General features: G+C 40.1%; 1 protein-coding gene across 3 annotated transcripts in view; it reads right to left on the bottom strand.

Moving 5' to 3' along the window:
* Positions 1 to 3,877: 3,877 nt before the first annotated feature.
* The window catches only part of DPH6 (diphthamine biosynthesis 6), a 278,777-nt gene continuing 261,546 nt past the window's right edge, over positions 3,878 to 21,108 (bottom strand). For 2 of the 3 annotated variants that reach the window (XM_058162167.1, XM_058162168.1), the window contains exon 15: positions 3,880 to 4,851. In XM_058162167.1, coding sequence (XP_058018150.1) covers positions 4,733 to 4,851 — 119 coding nt within the window. In that variant the 3' untranslated portion in view covers positions 3,880 to 4,732. Of the gene's footprint in view, positions 4,852 to 21,108 lie in introns of all 3 variants that reach the window. The other variant, XM_058162169.1, reaches the window with a different exon arrangement.

Below are 21,108 nucleotides of genomic sequence, written 5' to 3'. Positions count from 1 at the left end.
TTACTGCAGGTTTGAAAGGAAACTACAGCCACCTATCTCCTCAACCCCCATCTCAGACACACCAACAACAGCTAAGCTTCCTACAACTGACCCCATCCCATTGGGTTCACAACCCTTAGTGATCACAGAAAAGGAAGTGCAAGACTTATTTCACAGACAAAAGCCAGGAAAAGCTCCAGGCCCAGACAAGATAACTCCTTCTTGCTTAAAAGTCTGTGCTGACCAATTGACCCCTATCTTTACCCGTATCTTCAATAAATCAATAGAGATCACATCACTAGAGATGTGCTATGTTCCTTCTTGCTTCAAACACTCTACTATCATCCCAGTCCCGAAGAAGCCCACCATCAAGGAACTGAATGACTACAGACCAGTTGCTCTAACATCTGTAGTCATGAAAACCTTTGAAAGGCTAGTGCTGTCCCACTTGAAAACCATCACAGATCTGCTGTTAGACCGCTTGCAATTTGCATACCGAGCAAATAGATCAACAGATGATGCTGTTAATATGGCTCTGCACTGCATCTTACAATATCTTGAATCTCCAAAGACCTATGCAAGGTTCTCTTTGTAGACTTTAGTTCAACATTTAATACCATCATTCCAGACACTCTTCTAACTAAGCTAAACCAGCTAAAGGTACCTGAACAGATTTGTAAGCGGATCACAAGCTTCCTAACAAACAGGAAGCAGCAGGTGAAGCTAAGCAGAATCACATCAGATACCTGTACAATTATCACAGGGGCCCCCATGGTGGTAGACTTAAGGAGAAACCCTTCCATATTTCCACCTTTCACAATACTAGACAACATAGTATCAACAGTAGAAACCTTCAAATTTCTAGGTTCTACCATATCGCAAGATCTAAAATGGACAACTAACATCAAAAATGTCATCAAAAAAGGACAACAAAGAATGTTCTTTCTGCGCCAACTCAGAAAGCTCAAACTGCCCAAGGAGTTGCTGATCCAGTTCTACAGAGGAATTATTGAGTCTGTCATCTGCACCTCTATAACTGTCTGGTTCTGCAACCCAACAAGACAGACACAGACTTCAGAGGATAATTAGAACTACAGAAAAATACAATTGCTACCAACCTGCCTTCCATTGAGGACCTGTATACTGCCCAAATCAAAAAGGGCTGTGAAAATATTTATAGACCCCTCACATCCTGGACATAAACTGTTTCAACTCCTGCCCTCAAAACAACGCTATAGAGCACTGCACACCAGAACAACTAAACACAAGAAGTTTTTTTCCGAACGCCATCACTCTGCTAAACAAATAATTCCCTCAACATTGTCAAACTATTTACTAAATCTGCACTACTATTAATCTTCTCATCATTCCCATCACCCATTTCCTTCCACTTATGACTGTAATTTTGTTGCTTATATTCATACGATTTATACTGATATTGTTTCCTGATTGCTTATTTGTAGCCTATGACTATCATTAAGTATTGTATCATTAAGTGTTATAACCCTATGACTACCTTTTAGTGTTGTAAGTGTTGTACTTTGATGAAGGTATCTTTTCTTTTATGTACACTGAGAGCATATGCACCAAGACAAATTCCTTGTGTGTTCAATCACACTTGGCCAATAAAAAAAAATTCTATTCTAAATAGTCACTAAATGAATTGTTTTAAGTCGAGGACTACCTTACAGAATTTTGTGCTCTTGATATAGTTTCTAGGTGCAAACAGCTTCTCATTAAACCAGGGATGTCCAACATTGGCAACTTTCAGACTTGTGGGCTTCAACTCCCAGAATTCCCCAGCTAGCCCCGCTTGCTGGGGAATTCTGGGAGTTGAAATCCACAAGTCTTAATGTTGCTAATATTGGACACTCCTGCATTAAACTGTTTCTTATTACACAAATGAATGTGGGTGTATAGTGCATCATCGATTTTCTCAATAACATGTGTGAGCCAACTCACTCAACTTAAAAGTCTAATCTTCATTTCATTTTTATATGGTAATTCATTTGTGGACAATTTTGGCAACAAAGACTGGATCAAAATGTGCAATTATAACAAATAATAATACTGTATCATACTCAGAATCCAAAAGATACTAAGCCATAGAAAGAGTAATAAGAGTAATACATTTAACCTCCCATGCTGTAGATCATGAGTGTCAGCCCTGGAGGTCATCTTTTACTTTGGATCTTCAGGGCTGCCACATTTAAAGCTGTGGGAAACTGGGAGTGGGATTGCCTGGAGTAACAGGGATATCTAGTCATAATAACATTCTTTTCTCTGAGAATCAAGGACATCCAGCCTGCACCTGGAGTGGGGTGTCTGGGAGGCATCTCCAGTTGGGACGGTGCATTGATTGGACCATGTGATGGACATGTAGGTGCTCCTGGGGCAGGGATTTGGATTTTCTTCTGGGTGGGGAAAACCTGAAAGCTTTCAGAATTGGGTTTTCCCAGATGTGCCAATATGACATCTCTAATAAAATGGAACTTTGAGGAACTTCTGGCCTCGGAGTCTTCTTTCGTTGGGGGTGTTACTTGGAATCCTGACAAATACAGTCCTGACAAATAAAGTTTGGCCACAAGTATAATTAGTTATTAAACATAAATCAGTGTTAAAATAAGCATTCTGAGTGTCCTAAACTACATAATAATAAAATATAAAAAGTACCATTTATTGAAAATGATACTTCAAGTGTAGGTTAGTATGACCTGTGTTCCGTTCCCAGCTGGTTGAACTTGAAGCTGTGTCTCAGGGCGATACAGTGAATTTTACATTTCCCCTGAAACCTCCCTCTTCCCATCCAGTCTCCCTCCCTCAAGTTCATGCCAATCTGGCACCGAGTGAAGGTGAAGCACAAGCATGAGGTGGCAGCTGACACAATGTTTATAAGAAATTGAGACAGATTCCTCCCTAGTTCACTGAACTATAATAGAAGAAAGTTCATCATAATCAGACTGTCATTCCTTCTAGGTCACGGGTATCAAACTCGATCGTGACGTATCACAACTTTCTTGCCTTTGCACAGCTGGGGTGGGTATGGTCTGCGCATGACCCATTTGGCCCATGGGCTGCCAGTTTGATAGGCCTGTTCTCAGTAGACCAAAAGAAGACTAAAATCACTTGTATTAAGATTGGCTATAATTATAAAATCTTGAGAGACTGATTATCCTTATATTATTGCAAACCAGTTTTCTCTGACTTGCATTTCACTGTGTGTCCCGTTTTTGGCCTCCTTGACCTCCAGAACCACTCTGGCATCCAAAAACAGGCCTGAGGCTTCCGTGCGTCCTGTTTTTTGCCTCCTCAGCTTCCAGTACCATTTTGCCACCCAAAAACAGCCCTGTTTTTGGCCTCCCGAGACCTCCGCATGTCCCATTTTTGGCCTTATTCTCCAGAAGGTGGGTGGGGGCTGGTAAGTAGATGGGGCAATGTGGGTCCCATGCAGGCTGGATTAATGGCTTTGGTGAGCTGTATCCAGCCCATGGGCTGTAGTTTGAGGGCCCTGTTCTAACAGTTTAATCACCTTTGTAAAGGGATATATACAGCTTCTATATTTGCAGAAGTTGATTAAAAAACAAGAGTGTTTTTTATATATGTGCATGTATGTATATGTACACACACACACACACACACACATATATGTATATACTGTATATTAGAAACATCAATTACCATTAGCAATTGCTTATATTCGTACATACATATCTTGTGTAGGAAAGACCAAATGCTTTATATATCTCCAAGCCACATCATATTAAAGCAGGTATTTATGTGTAAAGCTCTTTTCAAAAAGAAGTGTAACCCAAGTATACTGTACATAAGAAAAGAGTACTTGTAGAGCAGAAAGTTTTACGTGATATACTTAGAAGCCCAATTCCCAAATTTACAAAATAAGTCTTTAATTTGGCAAACATTTGCAGGAGTTAATTAAAACAAGAGAGAGAGGCTTTTTAAAAAACAAATACACAGAATCCTGCTCAGGATAATTCACTGCAAGTGCCACAAGAAAATGATTGCCTCAGTAATACTCATTTATATTTGATTCATTAAATGGAAGGTTAACTTCATTTTAAGAAAATACTTTTTTAAAAAAATTTACATTTATATCCCGCCCTTCTCCGAAGACTCAGGGCGGCTTACATTGTGTAAGGCAATAGTCTCATTCTATTTGTATATTTACAAAGTCAACTTATTGCCCCCCCAACAATCTGGGCTCCTCATTTTACCTACCTTATAAAGGATGGAAGGCTGAGTCAACCTTGGCCCTGGTGGGATTCGAGCCTGCAGTAATTGCAGGCTGCTGTGTTTTAATAACAGGCTATTTACAGCCTGAGCCACCACGGCCCTTTTGCATACATTTCAATAGAACTTAAAAGTATTTATAGGTACATATTGGAAATATATTGAATGTTTGCTCTAAATTATTGCAATATATGTATAAAAAGAGACATTTTAAAAACTTTATTTGATATCTGTAAAAACCACATCAAAACAATGAATCATAATTTTGAATTTAATATGAAAAATACAATAATTCTAGAGGATTCTGGAATTACAGGCATTATTTCTGAATTCTCTGTCAGAAGGCAGCTAGAAAAAACTGTTGACAAATATTCTAAGTTTAAATATACTTATTAATATCAGATAATAATAAACCCATCAATAACTCTGCTATTGATGTTTTCTTGTTCATGATCGATATTTTCTTGTTCATGATGGAATATATGTTAAAATGTTAGATCCTTAGTTACTGGCTGAGCCAACATGCTATGTGAATAATTTTGTTTCCAGGTAAGTCCACTACTGGTACCATAATTAAAGCTGGTGCTTTTTGGCCCATTTGTTCTTCAAGGTGTCCTTGGAGTCCTACAATATAAACAAAGATGCAATGACACTTTTCTATTCATTCAAGCTTGCAACATTTCATATATGAACAAATCATATTATATACACAACTTAATATCAATAGAATAGATTTTTTATTGGCCTTGGACACACAAGGAATTTGTTTTGGTGCATATGCTCTCAGTCTACATTAAAGAAAAGATACCTTTATCAAGAACCCTAAGGTACAACACTTAATGATAGTCATAGGGTACAAATAAGCAATCAGAAAACAATCAATATCAATATAAATTGTAAGGATACAAGCAACAAAGTTACAGTCATACAGTAATTAAACTACAGCTCTACAGTATATATAAATACAACCCATCCAATCCAGTGAGATCTAAAATAGGCATAAGTCGAGGAAGTGGACAAGTTAACCCAGGTAATAAATGGTGCCAAGATAGATGTTTATGAAGATAATGTCAGCCTCCACTCCACTCTTCATTTACTTTTAAATGATTATATCAGTAGATAGAATGTAAAATGTTTATTTCTGTATTATAAACTCTTAAGATCATGAGATGTATCATACCACCGTCCGGGGTAAGGGAAAGGAGCTTATTAAGTGTGTCGGCTGACATAACAGGGAGGAGGGATGATTAATGATTGAGTGTTATCAGCGCGCGCTTTTCTAACCGACACTGCGTTCCTGAGTTGACTGACATCCAGAGACCTGTGGAAGAAGATTACCACGAGGGGCCGTGAAGGAGTTGGCATTGGACCAGACCAGCCTGACCTCCTGAAGGAGGAGGGACAATTGGGGGGATATGATATGTTTGCCATATTTTGTCTCAGTTCCAGCTTTGCTTGGCTGCTATCAAGACTGTAAAAGTAAAAGTACTTGTTTTCATTCCAAATGGAGTCAAGGTGAATTCTTTCCTATTTACCGTCGGAGGTAGCCTGACATTAAGCTGGAACTCAACCATGTCTACCAACCAGGATTGCAATCGCAATACCGGGGAAGAAACCCAAATGTGATGGAAGGACTGCCGGCTGAGCTGGGGAGGCGTCCGGAGGAATTTTGCTGACACTTTTAACCCTGAGCTGGAAGTTTGCAGAGCTCGGTGGATTGAGCAATTAAAGCTGGAAGAGGAAAGGTGGGAACCAAGTGCCGAAGAGTTTCAGCCTGGAGTAACAAAAAGAGAAAAAAAGGGGACGGTGAGACTTTCGGATTGGCAGGGAGAGAGAGAGATAAGAGACAGACGCCAGCTGGAGGAAGCCTTTCGTCTTTTCCGTGAGGTGAAAGTAAGGCTAGCTGTTCGCCAAAGGTATGAATCCCCTGTTCAGTCCTCCAAGGGGGGAGGAGAAGAGGGAGAAGAAATCACAAGGGGCCCAGTTAGAGGTGATTTCCAGGGTGATGAGATTTCTGAAGAGACGGAAACTCTCTCCCCAGAGGAAGCTGAATTGGATGGGGGTCGGGCGCCACCTGCTGACCATGCAAGGCCGCGCAGGGGAAGGAAAAGGCCAAAAATTCCCCCCATATCAGAGAAATTTGATGGAAATGCGAAGGAGTTGGGACTGTTCCTGGCGAAAGTGAATGACCACATGATAGACTGGGGGGAAGATTATTGGTCACAGGCAGCACAAGTGAGAGCTGTGACCCATAATTTGACCGGAAGAGCAGCTGCGTGGTATGTGTCGTTATATACAAACCACTCCCCCTTACTGCAAAACTACGAGCATTTTATGACTGCACTGAGGAGGAGGTTTGAGGACCCCCTGGCAGAGCAGAAGGCCAAAGGTCGGATGAAAACCATCAGGCAAGGGAGGAGACCGGTGGCTGATTATAACCAGGAGTTCAGTGATTTAGTTCCCTTGATGAGAGGGTGGTCGGAGGTGACCCTTGTAGACATTTTCAAAGATGGTCTGAATGGAGATCTCTATGAACTGTGTCGAGCACGAGCCTCTCCAACTACGCTGTATGGCTGGTACACCCTGGCAGCAGAGATGGAAATCGAGCTAGTGAAGGACCGTGGCAGAAGACAGCGCACTGGAGGGCCATCCCTTGGCCGTTATCCAGAAGGCACCTATAGGGACGTCCCTAGATTGGAGGGAGGAAGACCACGTTCGTCTGCGTGCTACAGATGTGGAAAAGAAGGCCACCGAGCAGCCGACTGTAGGGTTAAGTTGATACCAAGCGCGACCTCTGGTGGTGAAAAGGAACCAGTGAAGCCAGCGGCTAAGGCGCGTAAACCAGCAAAAATGGGGGAGGGCGTTGCCAAGAAGGGCACGCCCATCAAGGAGGATGGCGAAGTGTCGACCGATACTGACGACAGCAAAACCACGTCAGAGTCCGATGAAGACCTTCTGGTGAGTTGGGCACGGGGCCCCTTGGACATTCCAGTTAATCTACATGTACCCTCTTCGGGTAATAAGGGGGAACTGCTAGCACTACTCGATTCTGGATGCACTAGATGTATGGTCAGTCCCGAACTAGTAGAAAAAATGGAACTAAGATTGAGAACCTAAGTAGACCCATAGCGTTTGCCCAGTTAGATGGCTCTGTGGCAGGGGGAGGGCCCGCCCATTTCGTAACGGAACCCATAGAAATGATAATAGGAGACCACCGCGAAATTCTGAACTTCATAGTAGCCCCAGGAATGGACCAACCCCTGTTGTTAGGTTTGTCATGGTTGCGAAATGGAACCCCATATTAACTGGAGAACGGAGTCCCACGTTTCCGCTCCAAAACCTTAAAAGGAAAAGGGGAAACCCAAGAAGGACCTACCGTGACCTTGCACCAGGATAAGTTAGGGGCAATGATTGAACGGATAGACGGGAAGAGAGAATACCAAGGAATACTGGGACTTGCGAGAAGTCTTTAGTGAGAAAGCATCAGACGTACTTCCTCCCCATAGGCCTATTGACTGTGCCATAGACATCCTTCCGGGGGTAAAGCTTCCAAAGCCAAAAGCTTATCCCATGACCCAAAAGGAATTGGGAGAGCTACGTAAATTCATAGACAAAAACCTAGAACGGGGCTTTATCCAACCGGCTAGGCCTCGCGTGGCGGCGCCAGTGATGTTCCGAGAAAAGAAAGATGGCTCCTTTCGTCTTATAGTTGACTATAGGAACCTAAACGCAGTGTGCGCCGAAAACATATACCCCATGCCACTCATGAAAGACATGTTAGCACATTTAGCGAAGGGAAAATTCTTCACCAAACTGGACCTGCGAGAAGCCTACTACAGAGTTCGTATAAAAGAGGGGGATGAATGGAAAACCGCTTTCAACTGTCCACTAGGATGTTTCCAGTTTCGAGTACTGCCGTTTGGACTGCAGGGGGCGCAGTTTTTATGCAACTAATAAATGAAATACTCCATCAGCATTTGTTCAAAGGAGTTCTTGTCTACCTTGACGACATACTTATCTATACAGAAACAATGGAAGAACATATTAAACTAGTAAGAGCTGTACTCAAAAAGTTATTATCTGCAGAACTATATTGCAAGCTATCCAAATGTGATTTCCATCAAACCAAAATAGACTACCTAGGATATCGCATCTCGGCTGATGGGTTAGAAATGGATCCAGGAAAAGTGAAAGCTGTTTTGGAATGGGCCCCCCCACGCACACGCAAACAGCTCCAAAGTTTTTTGGGATTTGCAAATTTCTATCACAATTCATCCCTCCTTTGCTCAAATTGCTTTACCAATCACTAACCTCTTAAAACTAAAGGAGACACGAAACCCAAACCATCATTACCCCTCGAATGGACAATGGAATGTCAAGCAGCATTTGAAAAATTGAAACGACTCTTTGCCGCCGAACCTATTTTAAAGCACCCTGACATGGATGTTCCTTTTGTAATACAAGCTGATGCAAGTGATGTAGCAGTCGGAGCCGTCTTGCTCCAAAACAATACTGATGGTAATTTACAACCCTGTGCTTTCACTTCTCGAAAATTGACTGAAACTGAAAGACGATGGGCTATTTGGGAAAAGGAAGCATTTGCAGTTCATTGGGCTCTACGGACATGGAGACAATTCTTAGAAGGTTCAAATCATCCTTTTGAAGTTTGGACTGATCACAAAAATCTAGAAGCGCTAAAGACTCCTAGAAAACTTTCGCCTAAACAAGCCCGTTGGGCTCAATATTTTAACCGCTTTAATTTTACTTTACATTATATTCCTGGAGGGAAAAACTTCTTAGCAGATGCTCTTTCACGTTTACCCCAATACAATTGCACTCGCCCGAGGTGGTTCAACCAATACTTCCTGCAACAGTTGGCAGCCCCAGCAATAACTAGAAGCCACCCAAAGCTGACCTCACTCCCAGATGAACTAACCAAATCGTTTAAAGAAGCTTTAAACACCGATGACTGGTACTTAACGCATTCCCATGAATGCACACTCCGAAATGGACTAGCTTGGATTGGAACAAAACTATATGTTCCTCTATCACTCAGAGAAACCATCCTACAACGGTGCCATGATGCTAAAATGGCAGGGCATTTTGGATTTGTGAAAACTTTGCATCTTCTTAAAAGACAATTTTGGTGGCCAAGTCTTAAAAAAGACATTCAAGCATATGTAGCAAGTTGCCCGGTCTGTGCATCATCCAAAAGGCCTCCTGGAAAACCTCCTGGACTATTACAATCGGTAGCCAGACCAGGAACCCCATGGAAAGAAATATCCATGGATTTCATAGTGGAATTACCTGAAAGTTCAGGCAATACTGTTATATGGGTAGTAACTGACCTTTTCTCCAAACAAGTCCATTTTATTCCATGTTCAAAAATACCCTCCTCAAAGACTCTAGCAAAGTTGTTTGTACAACACATTTATAGACTTCATGGAGTGCCTGATCGCATCATTTCAGATCGAGGAGTTCAATTCACTTCTAAATTTTGGAAAGAATTTTTACGACTCATTGGTTCCGCCCAAGGATTAAGCTCCTCCCATCATCCTCAAACTAATGGAAGCTGTGAACGTTCGAACTCTGTACTAGAACAATATCTCGATGTTATGTTAACTACCAGCAAGATAATTGGGCTGATCTCTTACCTTTTGCTGAAGTTGCCTACAACAACTCAATTCATAGTAGCACGGATTTACTCCTTTAAAATAGCTTCAGGCCAAGATTTTGTTCCTATCTCGGAACTCCCACAGGAAGAAACTACTGTTTCCTCTTTATCAGAATGGATAGATCAAATACAAAGCACATGGAAAATGACTCGCAAGGCGATCGACGACGCTCACCGTGCGCATAAAAAACAAGCAGATAAAAAAAGGTCCCCTGAGAACAAATATCAAGTGGGCGATAAAGTTTATCTTTCCACCAAATATCTTCAAACCACTCAGAAATCTAAGAAACTTGGACCCAAATATGTGGGACCTTTCCCTATAGTAAAATCATCAACCCGTGACGGTACAACTAGATTTACCAAAAACACTTAGGAGAATCCACCCCGTTTTCCATGTGAGTTTGCTGAAACCTGAACACACGTCTACTTTCCGTCCTAACCATACACCCCCTCCTATACCAATTCTCATAGAGGGAGAACAACACTTTGAAATAAAAGAAATTTTAGACTCAAGAAAACATAGAAATAAAATTCAATATCTTATTTCCTGGAAACACTTCCATTATCCCAAGCTGAATGGGTGAACAAAGAAGATGTTCATGCATCGGAAAAATAGCACAATTCTATAAAAAATATCCTGACAAACCCTAACTTCTCTTTTTTCTTTCTAGGACTGACGTCCTTGTTGCAGGAGGGCCGAATGTCAGCCTCCACTCCACTCTTCATTTACTTTTAAATGATTATATCAGTAGATAGAATGTAAAATGTTTATTTCTGTATTATAAACTCTTAAGATCATGAGATGTATCATACCACCGTCCGGGGTAAGGGAAAGGAGCTTATTAAGTGTCGGCTGACATAACAGGGAGGAGGATGATTAATGATTGAGTGTTATCAGCGCGCGCTTTTCTAACCGACACTGCGTTCCTGAGTTGACTGACATCCAGAGACCTGTGGAAGAAGATTACCACGAGGGGCCGTGAAGGAGTTGGCATTGGACCAGACCAGCCTGACCTCCTGAAGGAGGAGGGACAATTGGGGGGATATGATATGTTTGCCATATTTTGTCTCAGTTCCAGCTTTGCTTGGCTGCTATCAAGACTGTAAAAGTATAAGTACTTGTTTTCATTCCAAATGGAGTCAAGGTGAATTCTTTCCTATTTACCGTCGGAGGTAGCCTGACAGATAAGCTTAGTAATTCATTATCAGGAGGGTGACTCATACTATTGGGACTACTGCTGAGTCTTGAGCTGTTCAATTATGGGATTATTTGCTACGTATGAATATAAATGATTGGAGAGTAGTATTTCTCAGCTTCAACAACTTTAAAATGTGTGGACTTCAGCTTCCAGAATTTCTCAACTAGTTGAAATCCACACATCTTAAAGTTGCTGAGGGTTAAACATTTGTCCTCGCTTTTGCCCTGGGACAGGCAAACGATAATCAAAACTTTGTTTTTCCACAGATGTTTCAGATTGTCAGCTGTAGACATGGATGTTTGTAATGTTACATATGGATTTGATTATTATTTTGATTTCTATGGAAATATCCTGATCAGTGCTTGGAGAATGAGACATATTTTTCAACAATTTCAGTAAAATAAAATAAATTGCCACTAGAACTCAATTCATTTGTGCCATTAATGCAAAAACCAAGATCATGTGCTATCAAATAATTGTGGACTCCTAGTGATCACATAGATTTTCTCCATAATGATCTGTCCCTAACCTAGTCTTTCAAGTCTTCCAAGAGCGTATCCATCATCATGCAACTGAGTTCATTCTCCTTGCTGCAAGTCATTATCTTCTTCATCTTTTTACTTCCAAACTTCTTCAATAATTGCAATCAGACTTGTAAGATTCTGTTATTATAATCTATCTCAACAAATATACTTTTTCTCTTCCTGGATGTATTATTTATTGATCTATTTATGTTTATTGGCTGCTATTATTTGGATGGTGAGTTGATTTTCTGATCCTGATTATGTTTTCCTTATTCTCCTTCTTATATCCTGGTGAGTATAGAGTGGAGCTGTTGCTTATGAAAACTGTCTTTGCTTTTTTGTGTTACTTATGAATACTACCTCGAGGATTTAAATAATGTTTCAGCCCCAGTTGCCTAGGTAATGGTTCTTGCATATTTCTGTTAAGGGCATTTCCCGAGTATATATAATAGGTTCCAAAACTGACACTGTCCTTATACAGATGCTCCTTTGCCAATTCCTCTTCATTGGGGTTTAAGTCATGTTGGAGTATTCCTCACCACTGCATCTGAGAGTCCCTGGTTTTTTTGTTTTTTTTGGGGTGTGTGTGTGTTTGCTAGCCATTATACCTCTTACTCTCCAGTTCTTTTCTACAACACTATAGAGCAGTGTGTGCACTACACTGCACACACTATACAGCAGTAGTTGTAATCAGGGTTGCTATTCAGCAGGTTCTGACAGGTTCTGGAAAACTGGTAGCAGAAATTTTGAGTAGTTTGGAGAACCAGCAAACCACCTCTGCTGCCCCAGAGTGGGGTGGGAATGGAGATTTTGCAGTATCGTTCCCCTGCCATGCCCACCAAGCCACGCCCACCAAGCCATGCCCACAGAACTGGTAGTAAAAAAAATTGAATTCCTCCACTATTTATAATGTTGAATAGTGATCTCAGCTAATAGGTTAGCTTTTGGGAGGCGGAGGAACAAAGGCATTATTTTGTTGTTTTTATTTATTAGCTTAATGTTAACTCATATGAAGAAGCAACAAAAGCTTCTCTTAGATAGTATCTCTCTCTCTCTGTCACACACAGAGAATTTCCTGTTTTTTCACAATGCTTTCAAGACAGGTTTACTTTGAAATAAATGCCACTGGATTCAGGAGGCAAAAGATTATTTTCTCCCATTATCTATAGGTTGTGAACAATTTGTGCAGCATTTTTACACTGATTTTAGCTTTGTAAAGAATAGAGCAGTCACATCATCGTCCAATGTCTTCTCATGCGATGTCACAATGCTAGAAAGCTGTTAACAGATGGAAATGGTTGATATCAGAGGTGAATATTGACAAAGCTAGTCCCAAGATCAATAATCACCATAAAGGTCAAAAGGACTTCATGTTCCATGTTCAAAGCAGCTACTCATTTTATGTATTCCATCAATATTCTCATTAACTAAGCAGTATTGGAACAATGAAATAACTGGGAATGTATCTGCGCTTACAATTCTTATACATTTGTTAAATAATTATGAGGTAGAAAGGCCATCTTTAGCAAAAATTGCCCTCATTTCAGTGAAATCCCTTGTATTTTTATTATCTACTTTCATTGGATCTTGGCCATAACCGTCAGTGGTTGGGAGCTATTCACTAAAGTGCATTATAGACATCAATTTTTCTAAAAGACTGCTATTTGCCTCTTCAAATTATTTAGCAAGATTTCTTAAACATATAATGAAGCAAATAACAAAATCACTGCATAAAAATGACAACACATCTTACTTTCTGAGACAACAGCTATCAAACAGAATGAAACATTCAAAGTGAAATTTTGTGGTAGGCAATGTCCCATTTACATTTTAAACTTTGAAATTGTCTGTTAAATCACAAAAGTACCTACACCGATTTCTCCGTACTTGAAAAGAAAATCAATGAACATATTTAACTTGATCAGATTGTTTAGCTGAAGTCTGCACAAGTTATATACATTTGAAATAATACTCGTAACTTGGGTTTTAGATTTTGGTAGTGGTTTGCTCTCCAAGTTTGTTTCAATTTAGTTTCTGAACATTTCATTAACAAAGTAGGTAACATCATCAGTAGGATCCTATTCTCTTTAGCTTATAAATGTTTTATGTACCAGTTTGGTCAGTTGGTTGTGTGATTGGTCGTTTGTTTGGAGCTATATTTAAATTCTGAGCATCTGATTGGTTCTCTTATTGATTGATTGTTCGACTGGCCTGGTTTCTTATGTAAGCCTAAGCATACTTTAGAAATATGGCTCTTATTTTGGAGATGGAACAGACACTAACAACAGCAGCAACAACAAGATTTTTATCCCGCCTTTTAAAATATATATTACATATATAATTGGTCAGATCAAAGCAGCAAACATATCTAATACTCTTGCTTATTTTCTCTACGACAACAACCTGAGGACTAGTTGCAATACTATCCTCTTAGCTGAGGAAAAAGATATTTGTTTCAGCAAGAGAACACAATTGTTGATAGAATATGTGGGGTTTTTTTTTGGTATCACTCTGTTCCTTTCTCTGATCTTTCCTCTGCATTTAAACCAAATATACTGTAATATCATTTAACACATGTTTTTAAATCCCAGAGCTAATAAAGCTCCATTGCTGCATGTGCTATAAAGACGCTTCACAGCGGATCAAGTTCCTAACAGTCAACTAAGAGTTCCAGTCCCAAAAGAGGTGCCCCTGGTGTGCTGAGCACTTAACCCTTCGACCAGTACCAACATGACTATTCACAAATTATCGATGTTTCTAAATCCCTGGCAGATTGCAGATGGGTCTTGTCTCCCTTGAAGCCCAAGCATATGGCCTCTAATGGGACGGATTAAAGGGGGAGAAGAAAAAAAACCCCACAACCAAGCACACATTCAGCCTTTGCCACATGAATGCAAAGCCACAGAAATAGGAGAAGGTGATTCAACTGGACTGAACACTGCTAAATACATGATTAGCCCCTTGTTATGGATCATTTCCATTGATCTATATCTGGTTTTGCAGTACAGTTTAATTAAAGCTGTCTGGAACAAGCCCTAAATAATCAGCTATGCAGTGAAAATGTGAAACCTGAGGAAGGCTTGGGACCCTTTAAAGAAAAACCAAAACAAAGTGCCTAATTGACTTAGTGTTTAATAACAATAGCAGAAAAGAAAGGATATTCTGGAAAATTATCTATTCTTTACAGTCTGTCAGGATCCTGAAATCTTTAACTTTTATCTCCATCTCAGCTTGCTTGTCTGAAGTTTGTTTCCAAGTTGAGTTATTTAAGGAACCGAAACATTTATCTCTACATTAACTGTTTCAGAGTAAAAAATAATTAACAATGCGATCTTGTTAATAGCTGCTCAGAAACATGTAGATTTGTATTCAAACTTTCTTTCATATTTGAGTGTGTTTACAGCTCAAAAGCTGCTCAGCTCTATGGCATGGGTCAAGATTCATTCCCCCCCCTCACATCTTCCCTTTATTTTTATTCCTTTAATTTGGTGACCCTCTCCAGTCTCCTTTTAAGGGGTCCCGTAACTGTGAAGAGATTTTCAAGAGGAGGATAAAAGAAATGGGAAACAGGAAAATTCTGTTCTGCACACATGAACCATTTCATTCACATCAGAGAAGTTGTGAGTGAGATGAATGGTCTCTAAATTGGATAAACAAACTGTTGGAATCTACATCTCAGTCTACCCTTATGACTACCAATTAGAGAGGAAGAGAAATTGATGAAACTGACTTCATAGCTGTTCCACCTGAACTGTAGTAAGAATTCTACCATATTGGGTATATTGTCTTATTTCATTATGCATTTTCTAATTACCTGAAGATGCGTTAACAGGATTTGCATTCTAAAATGAGATATAGATGGCAAACAGAATTGTTAGTGATAAAATAGGCTGACTCTAAGTAAAATGTTTTAGAGGTTGTCCTTTCAGATACTAGTGTATTATTGTACTATGATGCTCAAGAAGTCATAGAAATGGTGCCCCATGAGAGTGAAACTGGTCAGCTTTGAACCTACAGCAATTGCATAAAGAAGACAGCATAATGGAAAGGGAGAGAGAGAGAACAGGGTTCTTTCCAATTGGTGTGATCACAGGACACATCTTTGTGTAGCTTCTTCTCAGAGATTAATCAGGTAGTGTGGTAAGTGCCTCAGCTATTGCTATGATGGTCAGGTCCCAGGCTGATGAAATTTCAGGAGAGTTTTGTAAAAAGCACCTATATGTCATCAGGGAAGAATCCTCTATTTTATCAGTTTGCAAAAAGGTAGAAAAAGAGAAAATAAGCTGTATACTATGGATATGTCGGCAGCATGTTGGAAAATAATTCAGTTCCTTGAACTGTTGTAGTCTACCCCTTTCTTGTTAATCTTGTACTATAAGATATTGTAAGTATTGTGGTTGGCAAAAGTTATTTTCAGCTTAAAACAGAAGTAAACAGCTTGATATGTGGTGAAGAATGGGTGCATCTGTGCTACACAAATGTTTGTCGTTTTGCCCTGTTACAACTGTATATGAGGGTGCACTGGGAGGTACAAAGTGAGTTATATGGTCTCCAGGAAGATGAAGGGGCTTAGAATGGAGAAGTCAGCAAGACAGGGGAGGAAAATCAACTGGGGATCCCTACTGTATTCTTCTGCATGTGTGGATTCTATTACATGACTGGAGAAAGGAAAACTCTATGATTGCCTAGACTTACGTTTAACCACCACCATTCCAATTTTACATAAAATATATTGTTTGATCCAGAAATGAGGAGCCTTAGAAGAGAGCTTGGAAAGCACAACAGAAGACAAGTAGGAGACTCAGAATTTGAAGGAACAAGGAATTAGGATAAGAGAAGATTATGTTGAGAAAAGGATTAGACCTGATTGAGGCTTTGAGACAGTGCTCTTGAGACAGTGCTCTTCTACCATTATCAACCTGTACTACAACTAAAATCTTCATAAAAGTATTTCTACCTTATGGGCTTATCTTTCTCATCTGTCAGAGATTTATCCTGCCGGTTTTTCCAAACTACAGAGCACTGTCCTTTCAGGAGTTACATCTCCCACAATTCTTTCTTTGCTTTTAGAAAATCGATACAGATACTTTAATTGTTGACTTTAATATTAAATGTAACATATGTTTTAACCTTATGATAGTCTGTATTTCAGTCACTGTTGTCTTGGATGTCTATGAGAGTATCTGCTCCCTTCTCTATCTTCCAGAATAATCCAAAAATAAAGCTCTTCTAAAAGGCACATGGACTGCAATGCCAGATTGTTTGGGTTTATATGTTTTATGGTTATATTTTCTTTATTTTTTGCTTTATCTTATTTGTTGGAAATTGCCAAGAGTCTAGTTAGATTGCAATTGGTAGAAATAAACAAACAAACAAATAAATAAATAAATAATGAGACATATTAAACATTCTCTCAACCTTCTCTTTGCATTTTATACATCAATCATTAAGTTTTTTTCTGAAAATAAAGACAGCAGCTTCCTACTTTTTGCTAGGAAAGTAGCTTTGTCTGCAGATTCTTTTCGTAGCTTTGCCTGTCTACTGTAAAAACAGTATTTCTTTTGGAAAAAAAAATCAAATTCCTTGAAAATATTTGGGTCACTTTATAAAACTATTTTTAATCACACAAATAAAAGCCTATGCATAACATGCAGGGATTCTTTACAATCAGTCGGCAAAGTCTAGCCAATAACAACAACATACATGGACTAGCTGAATTATGCCCAATTAAACCTGTGTCTATATGCTGGCTAAAAAGATACAAACAGAGCTGGCAAAATGCAGCCAATTCTAATTACTCATGCAGCGAAGTCGAATGGTGCTAAGTTACAGAAAAATGTCTTTCATTTTTGTATTCAGTGTGAAGGACTATAAGATGATTCCTGCCCGACCCCGTTAGCATTGGCATTGTTTCAAAAACCAGAGCTGTAGTGCCAAAACCGTGGGGGTCAGGTCACTGAGGAATGATCTTTGACTGTTCCATTCTTGGGGCCAACAAAGACATTCAATCATTTTATCACCTTATTATAAACATTACTAGCTTGACATCAAGGTACTGTTGGCATCTGAGCTCTAATGATGGTGAATAGAAATATCCTGGGGAGGGGGTTACTGTTTTTCCCCTGGTTACCAGTCACCTAATTCTAATGGAGAGATGCCCCCAGAGAAGGACCTGCGAAGCTGATCTTAACTGGCAGGCAAGTTTCTATGGGACGTGAACAGGAGGTAAGCAAAGGGCAGTTCAACAAGCAAAGAGGAAACCAATGCATATGGCACGATGCTTTCCGAGAATCAAGCCATTTATTCTGGAAGTAAAAATCTCTTGAATTTCTCTTAAAGCAAAGTATATAGTTAATTATTAATATATTTTTTTCAAGGCCTGGAAAAAAATAAAAGGTAAAGGCACACATGTTATTTTTAGAGTTAGTTCAATTATGGGCCTGTCAGCATTGGCAGTATATCCCTTCATCAGACCACCAAGCTAACATTTTTTTTTCTACAGAAAGTGTGCTTAATGACCAGTTTAACAAAAGATATTTCACTGTGGGCGTTAATTAGAGCTTTGTGGACTCTATAGGATTTGTGCGCACTAAACCCTGTAATTCAAAGAAAAAGGAGTGGGAACATACCAGCCCTTCTTTTAACAATGACTTGGTTCTGACTAAATCAGAAACAACTCAGGAAGAACTCAGGAACTCATTAATTCATCTTGGACATACTGATTTGCAATTGTCTTGAATCCGCAATTTATTTATTTATTTCTTATACCTCTCACTGAGGCTTCTCGAAGCGGCTTACAGTCATGTAATTAAAATATATAAAATATTTAAATATTTGTATAAAATATACAAAACCTATAAAACAATAAATAAAAACCATGCATTTGAATTTCAGTTCAAATTCAATGAACCAAGATTGGAGTAAGGAAGCAAAGTGCACACGGGGAAGAGGTGTGTGTATTTATGTGCGTGTGTGCGTGTGTGTGTGTCTGTCTGTCTGTCTAATCCAGTGTTTCTCAACCTTGGCAGCTTGAAGATATGTAGACTTCAACTCTGCTGGCTGGGAAATTCTGGGAATTGAAGTCCACACTTCTTCAAGCTGCCAAGGTTGAGAAACACTGGTCTAATCCATTAACCACCTCCAAGATGCCACTTCCCCATTTGGGTCTCATGCCAGTTGGCAGATGCAGGCTTTCAAGACCTTTCAGAAGGCCAAAAAGACGGGTGGCAGATCTCACCTTGGGGAGGGCAGAATGTTCCAGAGGGCAGGTATCATGGTAGAAAAAGTTCTTCTGGAACCCACCAGCTGAAACTCTTTGACTGACAAGGTCCATAGAATGCTTCTTCTGTGGTGCAGGTGGGCAGACACTCTGGACCCATGCCATGAAAGGCTTTACAGGAGATAACTAACACCTTGAATTAGACCCAGAACAGGGGTACTATTCAGCAGGTTCTGAAGAACTGGTAGCAGAAATTTTGAGTAGTTCGGAGAACCGGCAAATACCACCTCTGGCTGGCCTCAGAGTGGGGAGGGAATGGGGATTTTGCAGTATCTCTCCCCTGCCACACTCACCAAGCCATGCCCACCGAACCATGCCCACAGAACCAGTAGTAAAAAAAATTGAGTTCTACCACTGACCCGGAACATAGATTTTACTGCAATTTTCTCAAACATTACATGATCTATCATATCTTGATATGTATATGTTGTCAAAAATATCCCTTTGGATTGATTTATGCTTGGAATTAATTATGAAATTATGTAATGCTGATTTTCCCCCCTCCAATAAACTTTTTATAACCCAAACTATAATTGTGCACCTTGACTCACACAGGTGGATGAGCAACAAATCATTGCTGTGACACCGAAGGCTGCTTTTCCAAAGCAACTGGACTTTCCTTGTTTTTTTTTCCCCTTGAAAACGTTTTACTCCTCATCCATGTTCTGAAAATGCTTCTTGGGTGAGAAGCGAAATGTTTTCAAGGGGGAAAAAAACCCTTAAAAAAGTCCAGTTGTCTTTTGAAAAAGCACCTTTGACCTGGATGACTGAGTATCTCCATAGACATTGCTGTGATAGATGTGTAACTGTTGATAACCATATATATAATCCCAACCCTGTCTAGCACTGAGATCACCTAAGCACAATTTGCAAAATTTGAAAGGTGAGAAGTAAAGCTTTTAGATGAGAGAGGGGAACTTTGCTAGAGCAATGTTTAGAAAGCTCCTTTTCTGCCCCCTATAAATCACTGTTTTTATTCCAGGGTAAGGCCATCAATCTGGTGTCCCTCCTAAGTCAGTATTCACTTTCTTCCTCCACCCCGACCCAGCAAAGTAGCTGCCATGAGACATGCTGAAGCAAATATGTCCTTTAACTGATACACATGGCCTCTGCTGTAACAGTGCCTATTAGGTGATATAATATCCCAGGATGGTTTTAAAACAAGTAATAAATTTAACATTTGCTAGGTTTCATTATACTCTTGGCCAGGTAGTTTCAAAGCTGAAAATGTCTAACATGCAGGTAGCTATATACAAGTGGCCAACGTTTACAGAGACTGTGTTAACAATAATTTAAGGCTAGCACAGGATGTCAAGAATACTCCTTCCCCCCATATATATGTGGACCGTATTGTTTAGAAACATGCTGAAGAGGCATTCATCCTGCAGTGGCTAGACAACGGCTGAAATGATGATGATGACAAGCTCCAATTCTGCTTGCCTTTAGAAAATGATGATTTTCTTCCAGATGTTTGGGTCCAATTGAGCAGAACACCTTTTTAGTTGTTTTAATTGTCTTATTCATTTTACCATTTTATGTACTGGGTTATCAACTGCAATGATTCACTTAACACCTGTGGCAAGAACGGTTGTAAAATGGGACAAAACTCACTTAACAAATGTTTCACTTAACAACAGAAATTTTGTGCTGTATTATAATCGTAAGGCGAGGACTACCTATTGTGGCCCCTCCCATCTCCTGCTATCTCAGCCAGAGACTGATAATGAAGATGAATGGCCTGGCATACCTCCAGCCCCCAGTCCTGGCACCATGCCCGGACAGACTGAGCAAGACGAATGGCTTGGCATGTCTCCAACCCCCAGCCCTGGCACCATGCCCGGACAGATTGAGCAAATAAACCTCCCCCCCACAGCGTGTGAGCAAGAAGCCAGCCACGAGCTAAAATTGCCGGCAGCTGACAAAACGTGGACAGATTCCCACTTCCGGAGAATGGAGAGGCGACGTCAGCAAAAGGAAGGGAGGGGCAGGCCTGGATAAGTGCTGAGTCATGGAGCCACACCCAATGGTCTATATAAAGGATCTGCTTTCTGGCATTCCTTGAGTCAGGCAAAGTCTCATCTGGTTGCTGAAGTCACACTTTCACGCCTGCCCTGTGAACTCTGACAGGAATTTGGCAAAGCTGCAGAGGCTTCGTGGCCACACTTGATACAGACTTTCCAGACCCGGCCGTCAGAGGAGGAGTGG

Source organism: Ahaetulla prasina, chromosome 1 (genome assembly GCF_028640845.1).
Source record: "Ahaetulla prasina isolate Xishuangbanna chromosome 1, ASM2864084v1, whole genome shotgun sequence".
Taxonomy (NCBI): Eukaryota; Metazoa; Chordata; class Lepidosauria; order Squamata; family Colubridae; genus Ahaetulla; species Ahaetulla prasina.
This window is presented reverse-complemented; position numbering and strand designations above follow the sequence as displayed.